The 25,075-nt window shown below is 41.6% G+C and overlaps 2 protein-coding genes across 3 annotated transcripts in view; one reads left to right on the forward strand and one right to left on the reverse strand.

The window, feature by feature from the left end:
• Window positions 1–5,981, forward strand: part of Wdr19 (WD repeat domain 19) — a 99,366-nt gene extending 93,385 nt beyond the window's left edge. For both annotated transcript variants that reach the window (XM_023702798.1, XM_004642638.3), the window contains exons 35-37: window positions 36–112; window positions 415–537; window positions 5,497–5,981. In XM_023702798.1, the coding sequence (XP_023558566.1) occupies window positions 36–112; window positions 415–526 (189 nt within the window). In that variant the 3' untranslated portion in view covers window positions 527–537; window positions 5,497–5,981. The remainder of the gene's footprint in view (window positions 1–35; window positions 113–414; window positions 538–5,496) is intronic.
• A 1,384-nt stretch (window positions 5,982–7,365) lies between these two features.
• Rfc1 (replication factor C subunit 1) overlaps window positions 7,366–25,075 on the reverse strand; it is a 96,321-nt gene continuing 78,611 nt past the window's right edge. Inside the window, exons 14-24 of the mRNA XM_023702767.1 lie at window positions 23,995–24,109; window positions 22,621–22,712; window positions 22,095–22,232; window positions 21,845–21,940; window positions 21,642–21,740; window positions 19,599–19,753; window positions 19,360–19,477; window positions 17,015–17,160; window positions 14,032–14,245; window positions 9,420–9,611; window positions 7,366–8,563 (exon numbers count right to left, since the gene is read on the reverse strand). Coding sequence (XP_023558535.1) covers window positions 8,480–8,563; window positions 9,420–9,611; window positions 14,032–14,245; window positions 17,015–17,160; window positions 19,360–19,477; window positions 19,599–19,753; window positions 21,642–21,740; window positions 21,845–21,940; window positions 22,095–22,232; window positions 22,621–22,712; window positions 23,995–24,109 — 1,449 coding nt within the window. The 3' untranslated portion in view covers window positions 7,366–8,479. The remainder of the gene's footprint in view (window positions 8,564–9,419; window positions 9,612–14,031; window positions 14,246–17,014; window positions 17,161–19,359; window positions 19,478–19,598; window positions 19,754–21,641; window positions 21,741–21,844; window positions 21,941–22,094; window positions 22,233–22,620; window positions 22,713–23,994; window positions 24,110–25,075) is intronic.

Here is a 25,075-nt window from a genome sequence, read left to right on the forward strand (position 1 = left end):
CAGATGAATTTTACTCTCCAATGTACTGCTTCCAGGGTCGACATATGTTGAAAGATGACTGGACAGTGTGTCCACACTGTGACTTCCCGGCGCTATACTCAGAATTTAAGATGTAAGTGTGCACCCTGTCACATTTATCCAAAACTAGGCCTCTCGTACCAATCCTTTATTCTAAACTCTCCGTTCTTCACATTCCTAAAGATCCTTAAAGCCCCCAATTGTCTCTTGGAAGAAACTCAAGTGACCTCTGAGAACATTATCTTTATGAGGGCCTTGTAGGAGGCCGAGTATTTCTAATTCTCAAGTTGCATGATGAGTGCTGTGACCACAGAAAATAGCGCTCTTTCCTAATAGAGTACCTAAGCCAAGGTCATGGATTGTGCATCTGACTCTGCATTTTCCTCCCCAAAACAGCTTGTTAAACACTGAAAGCACATGTCCTATGTGTTCAGAGAGGTTAAACTCCACCCACCTGAAAAGAATGCTAGACTGCACCCCGTACCTACGCCCCGAGGTGGGACAGTGAGGAGCACACAGGTGAGTTGTGGACGTCCTCGGGCACTCACAACCTGTCCTTCCCGTTGGCCTCCACGCATCCTGTGTGTCATTTAAAATAACTGCCTCATTGGGACAGTCTGAGAGCAAAGTAGTATTAAGTACTACAGCCCCCAGAGTAACAAAGGTCAAACATATTTCATCAAATCAGATGTGGTGGCACACACTTATAATCTCAGCACTTGGGAGGCTGGGACAGGAGGATCATTGTGAGTTTGAGAGCAGCCTGGGCTACACAGCTCAAGGCCAGCCTGAACTGCATAGCAAGACCCTATCTCACAGACCAAAAAAAAATCAGGCCAGCCGTGGTGGTGCACACCTGTAAGCCCAAAGCTCAGGAGGCTGAGGAAGGATCACCATGCTTTTGAGGCCAGCCTGAACCACACAGTGAGATCCTATCTTAAAAAAAAAAAAAAACCTAGACCTAGCTAATAAAGATTATTTTAAGTTCTGTGCTTGGGAGTTGTTTGCCATGTAACAAACTGTCACAGATGTGACATCTTGTACATTTAGCAGTCTTAGCAGTCTTCTGCTCAGACTCACAGGAGGCCACAGTTCTGACTGGACCAGTAACCTCACTTGGGTGTGAAATCCTCTCCTAGTACAGAGTGGTGGTGGAATTCAGTGCCCACGGCTGCAGGCTCCTGACCTGGTCCACAGCTTGAGCATCTCTGCCACCTGTGGGAGTCTGCAGCCAGGGAGCTCGGGTTAGGCCCTCCTCCAGTGAGCTTTTGATTAGTTCAGTCAGCTGACTACGAACCGTAACTACATCTGTAAAGCCCTTCCTCTTGTCAGGTAACACAGGCCAATGTGATGACATCACAGCACCAGCCTCCGCTACTTAGGAACATACAGGGTGTGTGTCCCAAGGATGGCGCTCTGCCTACCAGTTACACTGATTTGGTGGGTCATTTTGAAGAGGAATGACATCTTTAGCAAAGCTCTCCTGCCAATCTATTGTCTCTCAATTTTAATCCTTTTCAATTCTATTTGACCATATTTTGTAATTTTCTATGCAAAAGTCAGGTTCAGTTTATTCTTAGGGTAGATTTGGGAGGAGTTTGATACTAAACAGAATTTAATTTTCATCTTGTCTGTATGGAAAAATGCAGCTGACTTATTCTGTAAATTCACATGCCAGTTGTAGAGTCCTTCAGATTTGTATAAATAACCACATCTACAAATAACCATGTCTTTCTTCCTAATGTGCAAGATTTCTTTTCGTCTGTGTATCCCACTGGTCAGGCTCCCCAGTCCATGTGGGATCCAAGTACAGTCAGCGCCCTTGACCTGCTCCCAGTGCTGGGAGTGGCACTGGGGGTTTCACTGCCACAGTGTTTAGCTGTGAGGTAGTTTAGAGGCTTTCTTTCTTTAAAATAAGTTTCTTTGTATTCCAGTTTGCTGTTGAATTTTGTCAGATGTATTTTCTCTACCAATTGAGAAGTAACTGTAGATTTCTCCTTTATTCCAGTCATTTAGAAAGTTATATTTAAAAAAAAGTTATATTGTTTTTTGAGTATGAACATTAACTTTCAGAGGATAAACATACTTGATTTTAACCCAGGTTCATGGATAGCTGTATTATTTTGCTAATATTATACTGAAAATATGTATATTTATAAAGGATAGTTGTAAATTTCTGTTGTAATTTCAAGTTTTGTTATCGGGTTAAATTTAGGAATGCAATTTTGTTTTCTATTTGCCTTATGTGCTTTTTGGTTTTTGTTCCTCTTGCTTTCATTCATGTTTTTTAGTATTTTATTTCTCTATATAGAAAGGTCTTTAAAGACCTTTCCAAATTTTACTTGGTTAGCATACTATTTCATATGTATACATACATGCATACAACTCACTATAAATCCTATATTACAGGGCTGGGGAGATAGCTCAATAGAATAAGCGTTTGCCTGGCAAGTGCAGGGTACTGAGTTCAATCCCCGGTACCGCAAAAAAATAAACAAATAAATAAATAAAAATAAAAATTCCTATACTACAACGATATTTTTCTCTGTGTGTTAAAGAGTCCGGGAGGTACTGGGGATTAAACCCCTGGCCTCACTTATATGAGGCAAGCAGTCTATTTATTACTGAGCTACATCTCCAGCCCTTTTTAAAAACATTGAGACAGAGGCTAAGTTGCTTAAACAGGCACTTGGGATCCTCCTGCTTCAGTTTCTTGAGTAACTGGGATTAAAAGCACGTGTTACCATGTCCAGGTGTCATTTTTCTTCAATCATATTTTTTAAAGAAGTTTTAAGAAAAAACATGTGTAACCTGTGCTTACTACCATGTCAGCACTCCCATGGTGTTTCGCTTTCCTAAGGCCAGATCTCAATTGGCTTCTCTTCCTTTCAGCCTCAAGAACTTCCTCCTGTAACATCTCCGTCCTCCTGTAGCATTTCCATCAGGTGCACATTTGCTGTGACTCGCTCCAATTTTCATTTTTGAAGGATGTTTTCACTTGATCTGAAATTCTAGTTTTGCTGTTTTTTTTCTTTTTTTTTTTGGCGGAACCAGGGATTGAACTCAGGCCCTTGTGCTTGTTGCTTTTTTTTCTTAAAGTACTTTCAAGATACTCATCACCAATTTCAAAATCCTCATTCTCTTGTATATATTGTTTTCTTAATGGCTGCATTCAAAACATTCTTTTTAGAAGGATTTTTTCTGGGGGGGAGCTGGTTCACCATGCCCTAAGGGCAGGTCTGGTAAGGTATGAGGATCTGGGGATTGAACCATAGCATCCTGAGACTGAGTGCTTTGTTTAGCAGACACTTAAACAACTGAGCTAATGGGCAGCCCCCTCCCTGCAATTCTCTTTTTAGACCTTTTTTTTTTTGCAGAACAGGGATTGAACTCAGGCCCTCACGCTTGCCAGGCAAGTGCTTATTCTACTGAGCGATCTCCCCTGCCCCTCTCTTTTTAGGCTTCTGACTGTATGAAGTATAGTTTTATTTACTCATTTAGGGATTTTCTAGTTTTCTTACATCTGTGTACTTTGTCACTTATTTGGAAATTAATGAGGTCATTAAGTCTTTAAATATATCTCTACAAATTTCTACCTCTCAGTGTAGGACTCAGGACTATATTTGACTCCTTGGTAGCCACTGGACATGAGGACTCTTTCACTGTTTTTCTGTTTTGTTTATTTATTTATTTATTTATTTATTTATTTATTTATTTATTTATTTATTTATTTATTTATTTATTTATTTTTTGTGTGTGGCCAGCTCAGCCCACCAGGGGGCGGGCAGGCTGGCATGTGGTGCTGGGGGATTGAACCGAGGTCCCTGTGCTTTGCTTGGCTTAGCTTGTTCTAAGTAGGTGCTTTAGACCACTGAGCCATCTCACCAGCCCCTGTTTTTCTGTTCTTTATATTTATCTTTGGTCTATGTTCATTTGCTAATCTAAGTAAAATTATTGCAAATTTTATACTTTTCAGTTTTAGAACATCATGTTTTTAATTTTTTTTCTGAGTTCCCCATCTGTCATTCCTTGAGACTGTATCCACCTTTAGGTCATAGAACGTATTTAAAATAGCCAAGTTATTACACAAGAAACCCAGAATATAAATAATTTAGAAGAACAGTAGATGACAGTAGGGAGCTAGGTGGGAAGGACTGGCTGCACAAGGAGGACTGAGGTAGGATCTGCGTACGCAGCCGGTCTCCACGGTAAGTGACATGTGCGTGGGGACGGGGCAGGGAAAAGCTGTTTTAAAGTCCCTGTTGTTATTTCAGCTTCTGTGTCAGCTGGGCCTGGTGGCCTGTCCTGTAATTCTAGCTACTTCAAATGAGCCTAGGGCAGCAGGACAACTTAATGATACTCTGTCTCCAAGGAAAATTTAAAGAGAGTGGAGCTGTGGCTCAGCGCTCCCTGGATTCAGTCCCTAGTCCAGCCAATCAGTGATCTCAGCAGCATTTTCTATTGATTTTCTTCCTTATGTCACACGTGCCTGCTGTGTATGTGCATATGTATACACACGCATATACACACATACAAATTAGTAATACTTTACTGTATGCTGGACATTATGGATGTAAAGCCTTGAGATTCTCTACTTGCCTTTACAAAATGTTGACTTTGTTCCAACCAGCAGCTAAACTCAAACTCTGCCCAGCAGCTAAGCTCAGCTTAGATCAACCTTGAGCTGTTCTGTTTCCTGGCTTTGAGTGAGGCTCCCCAAAGCACACAAAGTTCAAGGATTTTAGGGACACTTACAGATTTGAAGCAGCCCTTGCCAGCACACCTGTCACATTTCCATCACCCCGGCAGCCACCAACTCTTGTGACTCAAGCTCACAGGACTTGATGCTCTCACCATCCCATGCCCTGCGCCTCATGGACACCTGCCTGTCCCCAAGCAGGTGAAGAGCTATGCGGCATGAATCTTCCCCAGCAGGGCTCTGCTGCCACTTCTTTGAAAGGCTTCTACCTTCCTAATTTGTGCCTGAAAGTTTTGGCTGTTCTCTGATACCTCTGAGTAGTTACTGTATTTCTATGCTTTGTCCCCAAGTTTCTCATTTATCATCTGCGGAAAAATTACATCTGCCACTTCCAAAAGTGAAACCCTATAATAAACGTCCACAGAACTTCTCCAAACAGCACAGTGGCTAATCCTTTACAGAGAACCAGAAGGATGTGACCCACGAGTGTCCTAGCCCTCTGCAGGTGCACCTTCAGAGTTATCAAAATGTGCCAGGCCAGGGAAATAACTCAGCGGCATAAGCCCCTGCCTGGCAAGTGCAAGGTCCTGAGTTCAATCCCAGGTATAAGGGAAAAAAAAAAAAACAAAAAACACACCATCTTTTGAAAAAGCCACAGTGTCTGCTAATACAGTGAGTCCTGGTCCAAAAAATAAAAAAACACAAACAAGGAATTTAGCTTCAAGAAAAAGGTTCTCCAGTTTGCTCAACACTTACATGCACATTTGCCTTCTTCCCAGGAGGTGGCGTTGTTCTTCCACAGAGAACAGCTACAGCCCAGGCGGCCTGCCCTCATACACAGCCGCTATTCCAGACTGGAAATATCCCATTTGAATGTTGTTGTGCTTCTGCTGAACGTTCCAGAAATGCACAGAAAATGTGGCTGCATTACTCAAAGCGGCCGTTACGTGGCACCCTCCTAAAGGTACCCAGTTGTCCTTTCCAGAGGTGACACTCCTTCCTGAAAGACACATTTGTCCTGAGGCTGAGCTTCCACTCCTGCTGGATTTCAGGACAGTCCTTCCTGGCTTCAGAAAAAGAGATGACCTCCCTTCAGCACTTCCAACTCTGTTTAGTGACATGTAACCTTGCTGTTTATTGTATTTTGTATATCTTGTCTCCAACATTTTACATATTCTATGTTCTGTACTATAATCTATAACAACTGTAAATATTCAGCCTTTTGATAGCTTTTATATTTTGAAATATCACCTTTAAAATAAAATTGTTGACTAGAGATGCAGTGTTTTTTCTTGGATTCGGAAACTAAAAAAAGAGATCAAAGGTAGCTTTGGAGCACACTTGTGAAGTCTGAGTAACACTAGGTTAACAGTACAAAAACTGAAGTAAGTTTATACAAGTCAGGGTTATTTAGCAGAAGAGTCAGGGATCAATTCATGAAAAATCAGCAGAACCCATTCTTAAAAGAAATGAATGAAATTAAAAGCTGAATTATCTGAGTCATTCAGCTGTACACTATGGAATTTCTATTACAAAGTAAATTATTTGACTTCCCAGGAGAAAAAAATCAGTTTGCGCACACACATACACACACTCTACCATATACTCCAAAGAAACCCTTCTACAAGTCCAGTATAAAACTTCCTTGCTGTCCATGGCCCCCTGCACCAAAGTCTGAAAACTGAGTCATGAGTGAAACTGAATGAATCAATGATTTTACACTGCATCCCCCAGCAACCTGAGCATTACAGTGGTACCTAGGAGCTGGGGCAAAAGAAGACAGTGCTTTATAGCACCAGGTAGCCACACACACATGAAGCCTCCACTTTATGATCTGCCCTTCCCTCCTAGGCCACGGATCTCGGCCTCACTAAGCAGTATGACATGGGTTATTAACATAAAACCTATGCACGTCCCCGGCTTCACCCTGTTATCCCTGGAGGGAGTGAACACCTTCTATTTTGTGAACTGCAGGCCTTAGACATTCGCTCATGAGCATGATCACAGGAGAACTTGTTTAGGAAGATATGCTATCCCTAGCGCATAAACCAGTCTATTCGTCTATAACTTCAAGAGGTCAAATAATGTCACTGTGAGTATGGATCTCACCTAGTTTTATGTTCAAAGATGATGTGTGGCAGTGGATGGCTCCAAAAGGCCATCCCATTAGTAGCACTAGTGAAGACTCAACCCCACAACACAGACCTTTCAATCACATCCAAATGCCAGATCTCACTCCCTCCCGCCACGCACCTCCACTCCCTTCACGAGGGCTTCAAAGAGGGATCAAGTGGTCCCACAGCATCATCCTCATATATTTTATAGTTTCTAATTGTTTTTTACCTTATATACATGATGCCATCATATGCAGAGTATTCATAATTCAAATCATGCATACCTTAAGGACGCTGCTCATTCTGTAAGGTTACAGGCCTTCCCTGGAGCACACTGAACACATGGGGGAGGCAGGACCTGCACAACCAATGTGTGAACACCACGTTCACCCGCCTGCTTGGAAAGCCTGCACTGACGCAGCCAGGTCAGCAGCCTGGCTTGGGGGGGTGGGGAGGACATTGAAGGCAATGCTTTATTTTCATATAAATTGATCTCTATGAAACATATTTCACCCTGGTAAATACACCTTAAATGTCTCATCACCAACAAAACAAGTCCTTAAAGGGAGAAGACATGCTTATTTTACATTATTCATGATGTCTACATCACAGAGTATTTCCTGACCAGATTAAAAAGCAGCTGGCACCTAAACTCCAGGCTAGATCTACAGCCTTGGGGCCATTCACAAGCATTACAGGCAGAGTCCGAAGATCTGTGGGCTCCGTTACAGAACAGAGCCCAATCTCCAGAGACACAGTAAACAGCCAGGGTTCCGGGCCCAGCCAGAGTCTCAGAATGTGACCCCACCTTGGCCCTACTGGTTTGAGCCTGCTGGGCTCAGCCTGTACAGGACAGGAGTCTGGCGACCTTTCTACAGTGCCCATGCCCTCCAGCGTCCCACAAGGCCCCTCCAGGAGAGTACTGACCGCAGTGACGACGTCAGCATAGAGCAAGGAACACTGCAAATTCAAGCTCTTGACTCTGACTCTTAATGTTTCACACAATTGGTTGTGAGCTTTTTAATCCAATCACTTGCAAATTAATAAGTAATACGCCAACAAGGCATTTTGCTGTACAAGATGATAATCTTAGAAAAGTTTGTACATGTATCATGTGGAACATTTTGATTCCTAATTTATACTTTGCAAGATATTTGACAATATACAAAGAATACCCAGTTCTAGGTGGTGACTATTTTGTATTATGATTTATTTACAAAATTTCACCACATAAGAACTTTTTTTAAAAAATTAGCATTGGTCCTATAAAGGCCATTAGGGGTTTTAACTTCAGCAGCATGTAGAAGATGCCTCAGTACCAGTGCTCCTAGGATGGTTACTGCAAACTAAAATCTGACCACAAAGCCCATTCGTACTTCCTAGTTCTAATGAGATACAGTCATTCTGAAACACCACAATCTGATTGGCAGGCGACAGTGGAGGACCACAGCAGTCTATCAACCTCTATAAGAGGTGTACGTGAGCCTTCCAGTTATATCCTACTAGCTGTACCACGCTGTACAAAGGGGGTGCCAGGTTGTCCCTGTTATGCCGAATGTGGCTCCCTGGGAAAAATAAGGCTTTCCTCAGACCCACAAGACTGAGCAGGAGAGAGACAGAAACGTGGCTGCTGGTACTGAAAATGGTTTCATTTCTTCAAACTTTTTCCTTTTCCTTTCTTGGGCTCTTTATCTTTTTCTGCTTTGGGAGGCTTTGAAGATTTTGTCTTTTTCTGTTGGGAGAAAAATAAACACAGTAGTTAGTAGCTGTGTTTATAAGTAAATGACATAAGCCTGTCTCTACAGCATACCTAACCTTTACCTCCAGCTTAATTGAAAAAAAAGAGAGGTGCAGATGTCTGGCTTATGGACTACTGCTACCTCTGGTGAGTGGATTTAACATCTCAGCTCGTCAGAGCTAACAATGTCTGTGAAAACTGAAAACATCAGAATCTAGAACCAAGATATGTTACCATGTAAGGCAATTTCTTGGATTTGGAATATAGGTATTTTTACAAAAGACAAAATTTTAAAAAGATGATTACCAAAATGGTAATGGGCACATGAAGAACTTTATTTTCTTTCAGTTCCAGGCTGGAGAACTAAACACATTCATTTTATGAAGGAGGAAGACAGAGGGGGACACAATCTCTCAGGCACAGTAGAGTGCCACACTGGAGAAGGCTACTGCCCTGCCTGGTGGCTCCAATCCAAGAATGCGTAGCTGAAACATGCAGGCCACCTAAGGAAGGAGAAACCTCACACGAGGAGTCTCACCTCTCCCAGAGAAAAGACAATAAAAGGGCAGGTTTTGCTCTCAATAACTTCACCGGGCAGTTCAATGGCTACAGCAAACACAAATACAGAAGGAAGAAATGGAATTTTTTTTTTTTAAATGTTTATGCTGTGGATAAGTATGTATATACCAATGCCCAAATTTAAAAAAAAAAAAAGATTCTTTTCCTTTCAGATCATATGGCATCAATTCAATGACCTATTTTCTTGCTATTTAACTCTTCTAATATAAGAAACTATTTATAAAAAGATCATCTATTCTGAGGCTCTGCAGTGTGTAGCTTGAAGCACTACCTTGATCATAGCATCGGTCTCTATAGCATCTTGGTCTTTCTCTTCAGACTGGGAACCATCTTCGTGTAGCTCTTCGTTGTATTCAGAATCCAGGATCAGGCCTGTACTGGATCTTGGAGTCTTTATTACCTGAAGTGAGTACGGGGTGAGGTGGGCCTCCTTATTGTAAGCCCTTGTGAAGGCCGCTTTCACCTGCACAAAAGGAACAGCGGGAGGAGAAGAAACTGTAAAAATCTTTTAAGGCTGTAACCATTTTTTTTAAGTGCTGGGGACTGAAGGCAGGGCCCTATACACACTAGGCAAAGTGCTTTATCCCTGAGCTGTATCACTAGCCCTATGTAACTCTTTGAAAGAAAAGCCTGGAAGCCCACCTGTAACTATCTGCAAAAATATTTATGCATATTGTAGTATTCACAGATGGTAAATATCAGTATTATAAATCCACTTTTCTATGGCGAAGTTCCATATTTTTCATGACATTCCTAGACCCATGACCCAAGAAAGATTTTTTAAAAAAATCAATATCTGTGAATGTTAGGCAAACAAGAAAGGTCACTTAAAATCATATTTTTACCTATTCAAAATATTTCTATAAAAAAAAATTTCTACAAAATGATAAGCAAAGTTAGTCCAAGAACTAAAAAACAAAAGGCTCATTATAAAGTATAGCTGGCCTTTACTGACAACACATAAGCTAACTTACCTTCAAGCTTCCAAACCTAATTCTAGACCCTGCAGGTCCCTAACATCTTAATTTGCTGAGGACCATTAAGTCAGGTCAAAACTCTAAAGGAAAAATCATACTATGTCCTCTAACACAGCATCTAGTAAACTTGCCCAGGAGTGAGGTGCTAGATCTGTGTCATTTTAATCCTACAAGTAAAGAGGGGCCATGCTTTTTACCTAGTAGATTGTTCAACTGGAATAAATTCTGAATATACAGCTTAAGTAGAAAAAGTACCAAACTCCCTGGCCAGGAAAATCATTATTTTATAGCCCTACCATCACCTCACTCGTACTTCCCTAACTTAATCCCTCTACTCTTAATTATATTTGCTCCTCAGATGTGACTTCTTGCTTTTCCACTAAGCATGAAGCCAAAACAAACACACAAATGTCCAATCCAGAAATCTTCCTCTTGTCCCCACTTCATTCTTCCTTCTCCTCCTCTTACACTTTTTTTTAAACATTTAGTACAGGGTCTACGGAGTACAGGGTCTACAGGGTCTCACTATGTAGGTTGGACTTGTAGTGATTCTCCTGTTTTCAGCCTCCCAAATGCTAGGATACAGGTGTATGCCACCACGTCCAGTCTCAATCCCAGTCTCAGCGCACCCTGGAGGCAGGGCTGGCATGGCACACTGGGGATCGAACCCCAGCCTCTGCATGCTGCCTAAGCAGGAGCTTTAGTCCACTGAGCTATACGGCCAGCCCTCCTTCTGCTCTTTTTTTAGAATTTTATTTTATTTTATATTTTATTTTTACTTTCTACTTTTTATAGAAAATTAAAAAGTATTATGTTCATAACTTTCATACAGCTGACGACATAGAGAACAGCAAAGACTGTTGTGTATGTCACATATACACACATCAAAAAGTCTCACTGAATTAAACAAAATGAAGAGTCAAGAACACTGGTCTGAAACCTACTCATAGGATTTTAGGATTTAACAAATATCAAGAAGTGTGACATTTCAAACCACAGCAGTGTTGAAAACAGAAGAATGATAAATACAAGAGCACATATTTTCACATTAAAAACAGTAAAAACTACATAACCAAAATCCAAACCTGAACATTAATACAAAAAAAAGGAAAAATTCAAAATCAAGAAGCAGATCAGAGGCCAAATGAAGATCCTTCAATTAAATACCTATTTTAAAGAAATATCTAAAACATAACACAAAAAGTGATATTTACCAATAAAATTTCTTAGTTTTCTTATATACTCTCCAGAATTAGAAAAGAATTTATCATTTAACAATGAGAATGTGATTTAGATGACTTTTTCTTTAAAATAATTACAGAATTTGAGAACAGTATACACACATGCTTATTTTATAGACATATTCCAAAACTAAGATGTATAGTACAGAATACCTCTTTTTTTTTGCAGGGGGGGGGTACATGACTTCTTCAATTTCCCCACATTCAAATTGATAAGGACTTTGGCAACATCTACACTGAATTCTAATCTTGTAGAAAATTTATTTCTAAGTCAATAAGTCAGAAAGCCAAGCAAAATATTATTTATGATTCATGAAAACAATTGTATTCCTGAGGCACAAATTATAGAACTACTGAAATTACCAGCTAGACAGAACTTTGAAGATAAACCAATCAATTGATAGATGAAGTCTTGTACTGCATATTACTGAATTTTGCTTCTTAATCCACTCTGCCAGTCTATTTCTTTTAATTGGTGAATTAAGTCCGTTTACATTGATGGTTACAATTGAGATGTACTGACTTATGTCTGACATGTTATTTCCCTGCTGCTATATACTCTTTTTCTCCTGTGTTTGCCCTATTTAGTGGGTTCTTTCTGTTCTCACTCATGGAGTTGCAGTCACTTTGATCCCTCTCTAGAATATCTTTTAGTAGCCTAGAGGGCTGGCTTTGTCATCATGAAATTCTTTAGGTGTTGTCATGGAAGTATTTCACTTCTCCATTAAACTTGAAAGAGAGTTCTGCGGAGTATATCAGTCTGGGTTGGAATTTGTTTTCTTACAAGACTTGTAGTACTTTGCTCCATGCTCTTCTTGACTTGATGGTTTGTGAAATCTGCTGTTATTCTGATGGGTTTTCCTTTAAATGTGATATGATTCTTTTCTTTTGCAGCTTTTAGTATACTGTTCCTGTGCTGAATTTCTGGGATCTTAATTATTATATGTCTGGGTGTGGATTTAATTGGGTTGATGTCATTTGGTGTTCTATATGCTTCGGTTACCTGAATGTCAGATTGTTTCCCCATATCTGGGAAGTTTTCTGCTATTACTTCTGCCCATATTCTTTTTATATTATGTGTATTGACTCCTTTCACATTAATGCCTTAGTCTTACACTGTTCATCTTTGCATCGTCTTGAAATGTTGAATTACTTTTTCCTGCATCCTAGTTAAGAGATCTTTTCTTACCTTTTCACTACCGGCAATGGTATCTTCAAGGTCTGAAAGGCTATTTTCACTTTCACTTAAATGGTTTCGCCAACTTATGATTGAGATCTTAATTTCCTGTGTATCTCTTTGAATCTGCTTCATGCATTCTATTTCTTTCCTATATTGCTCATTCAAGTATTCCATCATTATTCTATCCTCTATTTTTTTATCAGTCTCTTCTTTACAAGCACTTAGTAATTCTTTCATTATAGTTAGTTCTTTTTTTACTTCAGAAATTATTTCTCATCTTATTTCCTCTACACCCTTTTGCAGTTGTTTACTTCAGACACTATTATTTCAGAGATTTTAGGTGTGTGATTTCCAATTTCTTCTTCTATGCTATTATCTCCTGCATTTGTTCTGGGTGGGATCAGGGACTGAAAATGCATTCTTCTTGTCATTTTGTACAGCACTGTCTTCTGAACTTTGGTGCAGAGCTTTGGTGCAGTTATGACCTTAGCACCAGGTCCAGATCTACCATGTTCAAACTCATCCAGGTGGGTATGACTTGGGTTTGGCATCTATGCTCTACCTCTTCCTGCTGCAGCCCTTAGAAATCAACCTGCTGTGCCACTCTGGCAAGATGTTCTGTTCCTGGGTTAGCTGGGTGGGTCTTGCTTCTAGCCTCTCTGCAGGGAGTTCTGCTGCAGGGTTCCACACCAGACCCGTCTAATGGAAGAAGTTCCACACACATGCCTGGCCTGGGCGCTGGCTATAATGAGGATGCAGTGGGCAGGCAGGTGATCCCACACACACACCGGGGCTGGGAGGCTGGAATGAGGACCTGGTGGGCCTGGGGCTATCCCACTCACACGCCTGGCCTAGGCCCTGGCTTGAATGAGGATCTGGAGGGCCCTGGGCTGCCCCACTCACACGCCGGGCCTGGGCACTAGCTGGAATCCCTTCTGCTTATTTTGAAACAGGGTCTCACTAAGTTGCCCAGATTGGGCTCAAACTTGTGGTCCTCCTGCCTCAGCCTCCCCATCTATTATGGTTTTTATCTAAAATGTGTCCCCAGCCCTCCTGTGTATGGAAAGTGATTGGATCAAAGGAGCATCACGCTCACTGGTGGATGAGTGCACGGAAGAGGTCACGGCAGACTTGCTATCAGTTGGTGGGGTTAGGTGTATTGTGGCCAGAGCATCTTCTCTGCCATGCCCCTCTGCCATCCTGTCTCTGCTGTGTAGCCTGCCAACCATGGACTGAGACCATGAGTCAAAATACACGGTAGCACTCCCAGTTGTGGGCATCAGGCACTGTGTCCAGAGGGAAGGGACTAAAGCCTTGTCCTGTGACAATACTCAAACACTACCTGTGGAAAGCAAAGCCCATGAGGCACATGCAATAAGCACATATGGTGGGAAAACTTTAAAGCCCCTGAAACATCCCTATGGCACCACTACGCCAAACGTGGTCATTGCAAAGAACAGAGAACCACTGGGTGGCACAGCTCACCTTAGGATCCAGTCTGGAAAAGGGACTGGGTTTACCACCCCAGCTGCTGATCTCCATGATGTTCTCAAAGTCGTCCTTCATCAAATAGTATGTGTCCATAAGTGCAACAACATCCTGTACTCCTTCTACCCCTTGCGAAGCCAAGGGCTGGACAAGTGCGTCTCTTATGTGTGAGAGGTAATCCAAGTTCACAGTCCTTTTGCTGGAGTAAGTTCTGAAAACCAAAACAAAAGACCACCTGCCGTCAAGGGTAAAACTGTGTCAGCCACTCAAGCCAGCATATACATCAATGCTTATTCACAAGGAGGCTTCTAATCCAAGTTCAGCCATGTTCTTCAGAAGACCTGCTGCTTTAACAGCTAGTGAAAGCCAGTGTGGTGATTCACACCTGTAATCCCAGCACTTGGGAGGCTGAGGCAGGAGGACAGTTGCAAGCTGGAGACCAGCCTGGGCTACAAAGTGAGCTCAAGGCCAGCCTGAACTGTACACTGAGACCCTGTCTCAAAAAGACAAAAAAAAAAAAAAAAAAAGCTGGTGGGGGCACCCAGCAGCCACCAAAGGGCAATACACATGCACTGCGGTGTAAGACTGGTTTACAGGGGCCAAAGCTAGCTCAGTAGAATAAGCAGTTCCCTGGCAAACACAAGGGCCTGAGTTCAATCTCCAGTTCCACAAAAACAAAAAAAAAAAAAAAAAATACTGATTTACTTCCTTGGATCGGTGAATGGGAAGACAGACACGGCAGCCACCTGCCCCCTTGGGGTCTCTTTCCATCTTCAGACCCAGGTAACAGCAGTGTTTCTCTGTGTTCCTCCTTATCTACTCATAAAGAGTATTCCAAGCTTCACTGCTTCTGCAAGGTGGGGCTTCTGAAAGGTGACTGGATCACAGGTGTGATACTAGTTCACTGACTGGATTAGTGTGGTTCTGGGTGTGGATAACAGATTTACAGAGCAAAGAAAGCCAACCGTAGGTGTGGTTACCACCAGCAAAAGGCTTGTAGCCTGGATGGAACAGAAAGAGAACGAACCCGTGCCGCCCTGCCGCCCCGCTGCCCCGCTGCCACCTGCCTGCCTGCCACACCAGGCACTGTCTCCTCTGCCATGCCCCTCAGCTGTGCTGCTCTGCCTTGGAGCCAGCCGACTACAGATTCAAATCTCTATACGCTGTGAGCTTTAAAACACACCTCTAACTTGTGTCCTGTATTTTGTCCCAGCAATGAGAAAGTAACTAGTACACTAACCTGCCTCAAAACACATGACATTTACTATCTATGTCCATGCTGATGACCTCACCCTGCACTTGATTCCATAAGCAACTCTTAAGGAGTAACTGTATGTGCTCATGAGGAAGCCTCAGCTCCTACCCCTGGAAATGGTCAATGTGAAGGGGAGACGGGACAGCCATAAACAGAAGTCAAAGGCTCAAAACACACACAGACTGTGGTGGGAGCAACAGGAAGGTGCCCCTAACAGGGAGCATGACCTTCACACAGCAGTAGGCAGAAAACAGCAAAGAGCAGAGAAGCAGGCCTCGGCTGGGCCCCCGGCACTGCTTGGCTGATGGTTCTCTCTCCACCCCTCAAGCCACCAGAGTCTCATCTCTCCCTCTGTCACCCTCTCCCTCTCTGACTCTGTTACTGGCACCTCCTTTTCATAAAGACCGGATGACAGGTGCCTATGAGATAACACAGGATTATCTTCCCATCTCAAGGCAACAATAAATTTGTGTTGTTTTATGCCATCTTGTTTGTGATAATTCATCAGAACAACAAGAGAAAACTAACCTAAGGGTGGAAAAAAAAAAAAAAAAAGACTCATCCCAAAGGCTGTGAACAGGGAACTTAGCAGGCAAAATTTTAAAAAAGAAGAAAGGAGCTATTCTCAGCTTTAACCAAAAGTTACAGGTGGATCGGGGAACCAAATACTCTAGGGAGGGGGTCAGGGAGATGGCTCAGTAGAATAAGCGCTTCCCTGGCAAGCGCAAAGGCCTGAGTTCAATCCCCGATTCTGCCAAAACAACAACAACAACAACAAAAAATACTCTAGGGATCAGACGTGGAAACAAGATTGTTCAGGTAGTTCACATGGTCATAAATGAATCAATAAGGTTTACTTACTATTGCTGTGTGCATGTTTTGTAAGTTTCTAAACTTGAACAAAATTATGCCAAACATAAGTAATTCTGAGCTTCCCCAACTTTCCCAGTACATTATTTTTCTTTCATTATTTGAGTGGCCTCCTCCTGTTACTAGACTGTGTTCCCCATCTCAAATACTGGGTCAGTTTACTACTAGAGTAAGAAAACACCGGCTCACTTCTTTAAATAGTTCAATGTTTTTCCTACTAATTATTCAGCAATTGAGTTCTTTCCTCTAGTAACAGGCACAGTCACAACAACAATAAATAGCAACATTACCTCAGAAATACACATTTTTTTTAAAAGGTATCTTAAAACTATGACATATCTACCATCTGACTTTATTGTCCAAAATCCTAACAGTAAACACTATGCAGATTGCAGGTGATAAAACTCAGGCACACAAAATATAAGGAACTTATCCACAATCACTTACCTAGTTAGCAACAAAATCAAAACTAAAACATCCGTCTTTAGATTCATACTCTCCTTACTGGATTTTTATTTATTTATTTATTTATTTATTTATTTATTTATTTAAATTTTAGGGAAGGGTCTACAGGGTGTTCAGGGTCTCACTACTACATCAGACTCGTAGTGATCCACCTGTTTACAGTCTCCCAAAGAGCTGGGATTACAGATACACACCACCACGCCCAGTCTCAACTGCCATTTCAGCGTACCCAGAGGGCAGGGCCGGCATGGCAGGCCCAAGGACTGAACCCCAGCCCCTCCTCCTGCTTGCAGGTGCTTTAATCCACTGAGCTATCTGGCCAGCCCTCCTTATTGGATTAAAGTTAATACCCCACCAATAAAATGCCAGGAATACAATGACTCTACTTACCTAAGACTCATGTGCAATGCTAGGTCCTGCACGATCCGGTCATGCTTGCCTGTTGATGAGTGCTTCCCCAGCCAGCTCGGGAAGGAGGGAAACTGGGTCATGTACCCCCTCATCAACTCTCCAGGGAGAACGCTGGCATAAATGGCCTACGGGAAAATCAACAGCAGCCCAGAATTTAAAGTCAGAACAAAGTTACTTCTGTAAGCAGCCATTGGATTCCGAGGCTGCTATGCTTTAAGTAGAGAGTATGTGTGTTCCCCAAGCCCTGCTGTGTTAAAATGTAATCCCCGTTGTAAGGTACTAAGGGTGGGAAACTCAATCTGCCTATACTGTGTGGAGGAAGGGGCTTTGGAAAGTGAAATGGACTCAGTAAGGTCATTAAAGTATACCTTCCCCAGGTCTGAGTCCTGGAAGCTTTATAAGAAATGAGACAGAAGCCAGGTGTGGCAGCACGTGCCTGTAATCCCAGCACTTGGGAGGCTGACACACAAGGATCACGAATTTCAATCCACCCTGGGGTACATATTGAGACCCTGTCTAGATGGGGGTGGGGGGGCAATTAAACATGCATGTGCACACAAACCACACACACACATTTTTCCTCCTCTTGCCATGTGGTTCCCTGAACTTCCAGAACTATGAGTTAAATAAACCTTTCTTCTTAAGCAGGCTGTGGTACTGCATTAGTAGCAACAGGAAAGAAACTAATACACAGTCTGCACCAAATGAAACAATGCTGTCCCAGGGACCTAACCACAGGGCAGTCAGATCCTGTCTGTCTCTGACTGGTACACGTGGGCAACTTCTCCCAGGAAAACTGAGTTGCAGTCAACACCCTGGTCAAAGAAGTGATGGTCCTCACATGAGGAATCCATCCGCATCCTCCGCTGACGATCCCAGCAGCCCTGTTACCTTATGGATGTCAATGTCCCACACAGCACAAAACTCTAACTTCAGAGAAATCCAACTGTTTTTATTATAAGCAACTGAAAGTACAGGTAGCTTAACATACAAAAAGTCTAATGATTACAGAATTCTCTGGCCCTTCAGAAAATTTTTAAAGGTATTTTTAGATGTCTTTTATAGTCAAGATTTTCATATTTTTTAAAGCTAGAATTTTAAGGACCAGGGAGATGACTCAGTAGAACAAGCGCTTCCCTGGCAAGCACAAGGGCCTGAGTTCAATCCCTAGTGCTGCGAAAAAAATAAAAAGCAAAGCTAGAATTTTACACTACAGCAAAAATTTTATGTCCTATTCATGCTATAACAGTCTCTCATAAGTACTTTTTCATATTAGATCATTTTACTGTGAACAATTTTAAAGGGTACTAAATATTTCACCAAGAGGATTTACCATAACAATCATACTTCTGTTGCCGGACATGGAGATTTTCTCCAATTTTTTGCAGAGAACCAATGCACTTTAGGAAATATGTGTATACATTAAGCTTCTCCTATGTTTAAATTATTTCTGTAGGATAAATTTTCAAAGGAACAATTATTAAGAAAATTGTGATACTGGGGAGAGAGCCCAGGGCCTTGTGCACATAAGCAAGCGCTCTCCTGCTGAGCTATATCCCTGCCTCAGAAAAAAATAACCGTTCTAAGGGGCCGGGGAGAAAGCTCAGTAGAATAAGCACTTGCCTGGCAAGCTCAGGATCCTGAGTTCAATGCCTATTATCATAAAAAATAAACGAAAAAAGAAAAAGGAAAAAAAGAAAAATAACCGTTCTTAAAATATAAAAAATTCTCTATCTCCAGAACATGTCTTGTACTTTGTCTTTGCTTTTGCCTTGAACCAATGTGTAGGAAAAATTCAGAAGAGGATAGGCCTTTTGAAGATTCCTTGCTTATTCCTCAGGCCACTAGTGCTATATAAATACAATGAACTACCACTCCTAAATATAAATGCTTGACAAATTCTGTTTTCACTTGAAGATAGCAACATAAATAGAGCACCCAAGGTACACACAGTACCCACTGTAATATAGGGATTTGCTTTCTTTAAGCAAAAATGAAAATCAGAGTTCCTGTATCAGAGCGATGGCTGCCGACCTGCCCAGCCACATTTAGCTATCCAGCGATCCTCCCAGGGAGCCACCAACAACAAAAACTAGAAACTTCTGATGCGTATCTTTCACTATAAGCAACACTTTGTCTTCCTATTTCCCTATCTCCATTTAAACACATTATTTTTTAAAAAACACTGGAAATAAAAGGCAAGACTCATAAAATGACCAGTGTATTTTCATTATGTGGTATTTTAAGTAATTACAGGAGCCTAAAGACACCCTGACCTCTTCAGCCAAAGCAGCATGTACACTTGGAGGTGAGGTTTGGCTTACCTGTGTGGGAAGAAGACCCCAATTCTGCCTGCTTCGGATCTGGCTATCCACCAGGTCACCATCGCATATGCTATCTGCTGCTCGGCTTAAGAGCATCAAGTGCTTTTTCATGTCACCCCTGCAAGAAGGAACCAGACTGCATCACACCACGCCCCACAGCCCAGGCCACTGCCATCCACGTATGTGGCCTCCCTAGTGCCAAGAGGGTGGTAGTGCTCTTTCCCGGTCTGCATGCTCACCCTGCAGCTATAGGCTTTACATGGAGGTAGTTCTCCTGGACAAAGAGGGGTGCGATCGAATAGTCATGAAAAAAGAGATCAGATTTGTCCATCAGCGACATATGAGCTGTCTCCTCTCCAGCTGCAAACACTTTCCGGGCAACATCAAAAGGGCCCTGAAAAGAGGAAGAGACACACCTATCAGAATAACCAAAATCCAAAACACTGAGCTGTGGGGAAGAGGGAAGAACTGTCACTGACGGCTGGCAGGAACACAACAGCCCTTTAGATGACAGTTCAGCAGATTCTTACAAAACTTTGTATTTACCCAAATTAACTGAAAAACATACATATAAGCTGGGCACGGTGGTGCACACTTGTAATCTCAGCACTTGGGAGGCTGAGGCAAGAAGATCACTGTGAATCTGAGGTTAACATGGGCTGCATAACAAGAGCCTGTCTAAAAAAAAGCCTATCTATAAATACACACCAATGTTTACAGTAGCTTTACTCATAACTGCCAAAACTTGGAAGTGACCAAGATGTCCCTCAGAAGGTGAAAAACTGTGGTATATCCAAACAATGTAGTAGTACCCAACGATTTTTTTTTTTTTTATCAAGCCAAAAAAGACACGAGGGAATCTTAATTACATATTACTGTGCCAGCATCTAAAGACTGCACACTGTATGGTTCTGGAAAGGGCCAAATGATGGATCCAAAAAAAAGGTGAAGGGCCACCAAGAGTTGAAGGGGAGAGGGGCTGGTGAGATGGCTCAGTGGTCTAAAGCACCTACTTAGAACAAGCTAAGCAAAGCACAGGGACCGCGGTTCAATCCCCCAGCACCACATGCCAGCCCGCCCCGCCCCCTGGTGGGCTGAGCTGGCCACACACACACACATAAATAAATAAATAAGTTTTTTTTAAAAAAAAAGAGTTGAAGGGGAGAAATGAAGAAACAGTGCAGAGGATTTCTAGGCAGACAAACTACTCTGACACTACAATGATGGAAAAGTGCCATCGTGCATTTGTCCCAAACCACACAATGTGCAACACCAAGAATGAACCTAATGCAGACTGTGGACTCAAGAGTGACATGGTGCATCCAATGCAGGGTTAGAAACTGCAGTAAGCACAGCGACACTGGGCAGGGGTACTGATGAGGGGGGCGGGGATGTATTTCTGTACTATCCACTCAATCTTGCTGTGAACCTAAAAATGCTCATAAAAATAGCATATTGATTTCTAAAAACACTACTCAATTATTAAGTATAATAAATTCTGATTAGTAAACGGGCAACAAAGATAACTGATACATACCTCTACCTTTTTGTTTTTTTCTCTGAGACAGGATCTCACTATGCAGCTCAGGGTGGCCTTAAAACTCACTACATAGCCCAGACTGGTCTCAACCTCACAGTGGTCCTCCTGCCTCAGCCTCCTAAGTGCTGGGACTACAGGCGTGCACCACCACACCCAGCCCAGACCTCTACATTTAGACAGGTTAACCATTTGAAAGTTTATTCCAGTTAGAGCAAAACCAGAACATGAAAGCCAAATAAGGAACTATGGAAAGCCATGATGCAACTGTTGAAACACGAGTGTAACTTATCTCTTTCCCAAAGTTTATAAGGGACATTTTGCAAGACCTGGGGAGAAATTTATTTGAGCTAGAAAATGTTAGCAGGCATCTAGAGGCCTGATGAGTATCCATAGGCTTTAGAAATAGATCAAAAAAGACCTCCCCCTTTTTTTTAAATGCAGTAGTACAGGGTCTACAGGGTCTCACTACTAGATCGGACTCATAGTGATTCTTCTGTTTTCAGCCTCCCAAGCACTGGGATTACAGGCATGTACCACCACGCCCAGTCTCAATCACAGTCTCATGGGGGCAGGGCCAGCACTGCATGCCAGGGATGGAACCATGGCTACTGTGCTCTACCTTAGCAGATGCTTTAATCCTATCTGGCTGGCCCTAAAAGACCCATTTTTATTAAGCCGGTGTCTACAGGACAAGAAGGGCTGTGGGTTGGGAAAGTAACTTAGGAAGGAAAATGCATTTTACCAGTTTGATATCCTTCTTGGCCCGACGCGAATCAGCTTTGGCCTGGTCATATGTTAGTGCTTTACTTTGTGCACACCACATGCTCAGATTGTGTAAAACCTAAAATAATCACAAATAAGACAATGACAAAATCAGGAAATACTACTGTTCACCTCCCACAGGAGGAGGGCATTATTCTAAAGAATCAACAACTGTCAGTTTACCTGTCTGATATCTTGATTGGCTCCCAAAATTATTTCATTCATAGCTGGAGGGGGAATCTTTAAACCCTCTTTAAATGCAATAGACATCATAGCACCCTGAAATTGACAACAGGAGAATTGTCATCTTTAGTGACTTTTAAAAAACCTCATATAACCTGATTACTTTACAAATATTTATGAAGTACTTTTTAAAAGTGATCTTTAAATAAATAGTTCAGCATGATTTTTAAAAAATTTTTAACTATCATACCTTAATCTGTTCAACTCGAGGTCTTTGAAAACGAAGATCGAAACAATGATGAACCAAAGAACGAATCTTGGGATGATTTCTATCATTGCACATACAAATAATGGGAATTTTAGTATACTTTATCAGGCCAATTAATTCCTAAAAGGCAAATTTAAAACAAAAAGAATTTAAAATTTTTTAAGTAAAAGATACCATATAATGTATTTAAGTTTTAAAAACCTCTTTAACAATGATTTAATTGGGGCTGGTGAGATGGCTCAGTGGTCTAAAGCACCTACTTAGAACAAGCTTAGCAAAACACAGGGACTGCGGTTCAATCCCCCAGCACCACATGCCATCCAGCCCCGCCCCCTGGTGGACTGAGCTGGCCACACACACACACACAAACACACACACACACACACAATAAAATAAATAAAATTTTAAAAAAACAATGATTTAATTGCCATAAATATCAGTGTGTGAAATATTTTAAAAATCTAAGTGTGAACAGTTAGCCTGAAAACACAACATGCATCATTCATACCTGAACCCCTCCCCTGTCCTCCGTGCCCGCCATGCCGTCCACTTCATCCATGATGAGAACATGCTTGGAGCTTATAGAAGGCACTGTTCCACCTGACAGCAGGAGAGGCGACAGGATGAGACAAAGCCAAAACAATACTGTTCAAAAACCACTACTTTAGGGAAAATTATGACATATTTTCAGCTTCAAAAGCTGTAAGAGGGGCCAGGGAGATGGCTCAGTGGAATAAGCGCTTCCCTGGCAAGCACAAGGGCCTGAGTTCAATCCCCGGTTCCGGGGGGAAAAAAAAAAAAAAGCTGTAAGAGTAACGCACAAATTCTCCCACCCCTTCTATATGCTGTTTCCCTCCCCAGAGAGTTCCTTGCATATCTTTTGAGATATACTCTATACATATTAAAACTGTATACATACAAATATACAACTTGGGCTAGGGTAGAATAAGTGCTTGCTTGGCAAGCGCAAGGTCCTGAGCTCAATCCCCAGTACCACAAAAAAAAAACAAAAAACACAACTTGATTTTGTCACTTAATGTATTTTGATAATTTGTTCTTCATCTGTAATATAAAATACTTCATTTTAACACCATTTAGTATTCCACTTTATACATGTATCATAATTTAATCACTGTGTATGATATATTAACATGCTTCCAAGCTTTTGTTGTGATAAGCATCCTCCTATGTGTGTCATTTTGCACAATATACATGTAATTAAGAAACACTGCCAAACTACTTTCCAAAATTGGACCAATTTACACTCCTACTAGCCACATGTAAGAGTTAACATATCCTGAGCAACACTGATTTTCTGCTATTGAAAGCACCAAGAATTCAAGTAGCCAAGCAGTGTACCACAGGCTCAACACAGACACAATTAAGTCCTTAATTTGAGCATTTTGATTTTCCCCATGAACTTTTCCTCTCGGGACCATCGGCTGTAACCTGAAACACAGCAAATACTTTCACTCTGTACCTCATCTCTTCTACTTTCGCCTAAGATGGCATCTCTTATCTCCAATGGGTAACCTCTCATCTTCACTGCCTTTCAAACAAATACTACCCTTTTATCAGTAGCTTACAAGAGGCCCTCTGTGCTGGCCTCATTACTTCATCACACTGCACTGTATTTATCTTCTGCCCTCCTTCACACATGTGAATCCTCTAACATCTTATGCAAAGGCAAAAGTACATGTATGCACACCTTTTTATCACATTCTCAGGAACCTTTAAGCCTAAAAGTGGTCTGAGTTACATCAGAGGCCTTTCTTACTTTCCTGCCAGCTGCATTTAGCGGGTGCTTACCACATAGTAGTATTCAATATTGGTTACAGAACTCTGAAGTGAACATATTACAACAGTCCAAAACACTACATACTTGAATAAAAGCCTTTGATGCTGGTATTATTCAGTGATTCAGCAACAATCGCTTTCAAACTGTTCTTACTCCGTGTGTCACTTGCATTCAGTTCCACATAGCTATATCCCAATTCCTAATCAAAATATTGGAAATCATAATTATCACAATGCAGATGACCTCACCCTCCAAAGAAAAAAAACTTGTTAAGAAGGGCACCTAGAAGTCACATAAAGAATCTTTGGTAACAGGCCAGCATGATAGCTCAGCAGGCTAAGTACCTGCTTAGGCAAGTGCAGGGACCAGATTTTGATCCCCTACATCACATGCCATGCTCACCCTGCTCCCAGATGCGCTGAGCCAGCCACCGAGTCTGGGTATGGTGGCACACACCTGTAATCCCAGCGCTGGGGAGGTTGAAAATAGGAGGATCACTATGAGTCCAAGCTACATAGTGAGACCCTGTACCAAATACATTAAATTATTTTTTTGGTAAAAACATAAAGTATGACACTAACAGACAATGAGTTTAACTATAGTATGCCTCACAATATTCCAAAAGTAACATATATACATACAGCATATACCTGTAAACACACCAAAATTCAACCTTATAACCAACCCCAAGTGATGTAAATCACTAATCTGAAAGAGCATATTTAGCAAAGAAGTTTATCAAGTTTGCTTCTTGAAAGTGCTTCTTAGTCAAATATGATTCTAAGATTCAGTATCAAGTATAGAATTAATCTATTATAAAAGTCAAAGCTGGACATAAAGGCACATGCTTATAATCCTAGCACTTTGGAGGCTGAGGCAGCAGGATTACTGGTGAGTTTAAGGCCAGCCTGGACTACAGAATGAGACCCTGTCTCAAAAATAAACAAAGAAAAGTGTCTGGCAAGCATGAGGTCCTAAGCTCAATTCCTGGTAGCCCTCCCCCCATTAAAAAAAAAAAGCCAAAATGTAATTTCTGCTTGTTCAAGATAAATTATAAGATTAAGTTATTTTTTGTTACGTTTTCCCAATATTCAATTTTCCTCGGGAATTAGGGAAAATGGACTCTGATATACTAGCTAAAACTAAGCCAGTTTTTTTTTTTTTT

Source organism: Octodon degus, unplaced genomic scaffold, assembly GCF_000260255.1.
Source record: "Octodon degus isolate 3935 unplaced genomic scaffold, OctDeg1.0 scaffold00158, whole genome shotgun sequence".
NCBI lineage: Eukaryota > Metazoa > Chordata > Mammalia > Rodentia > Octodontidae > Octodon > Octodon degus.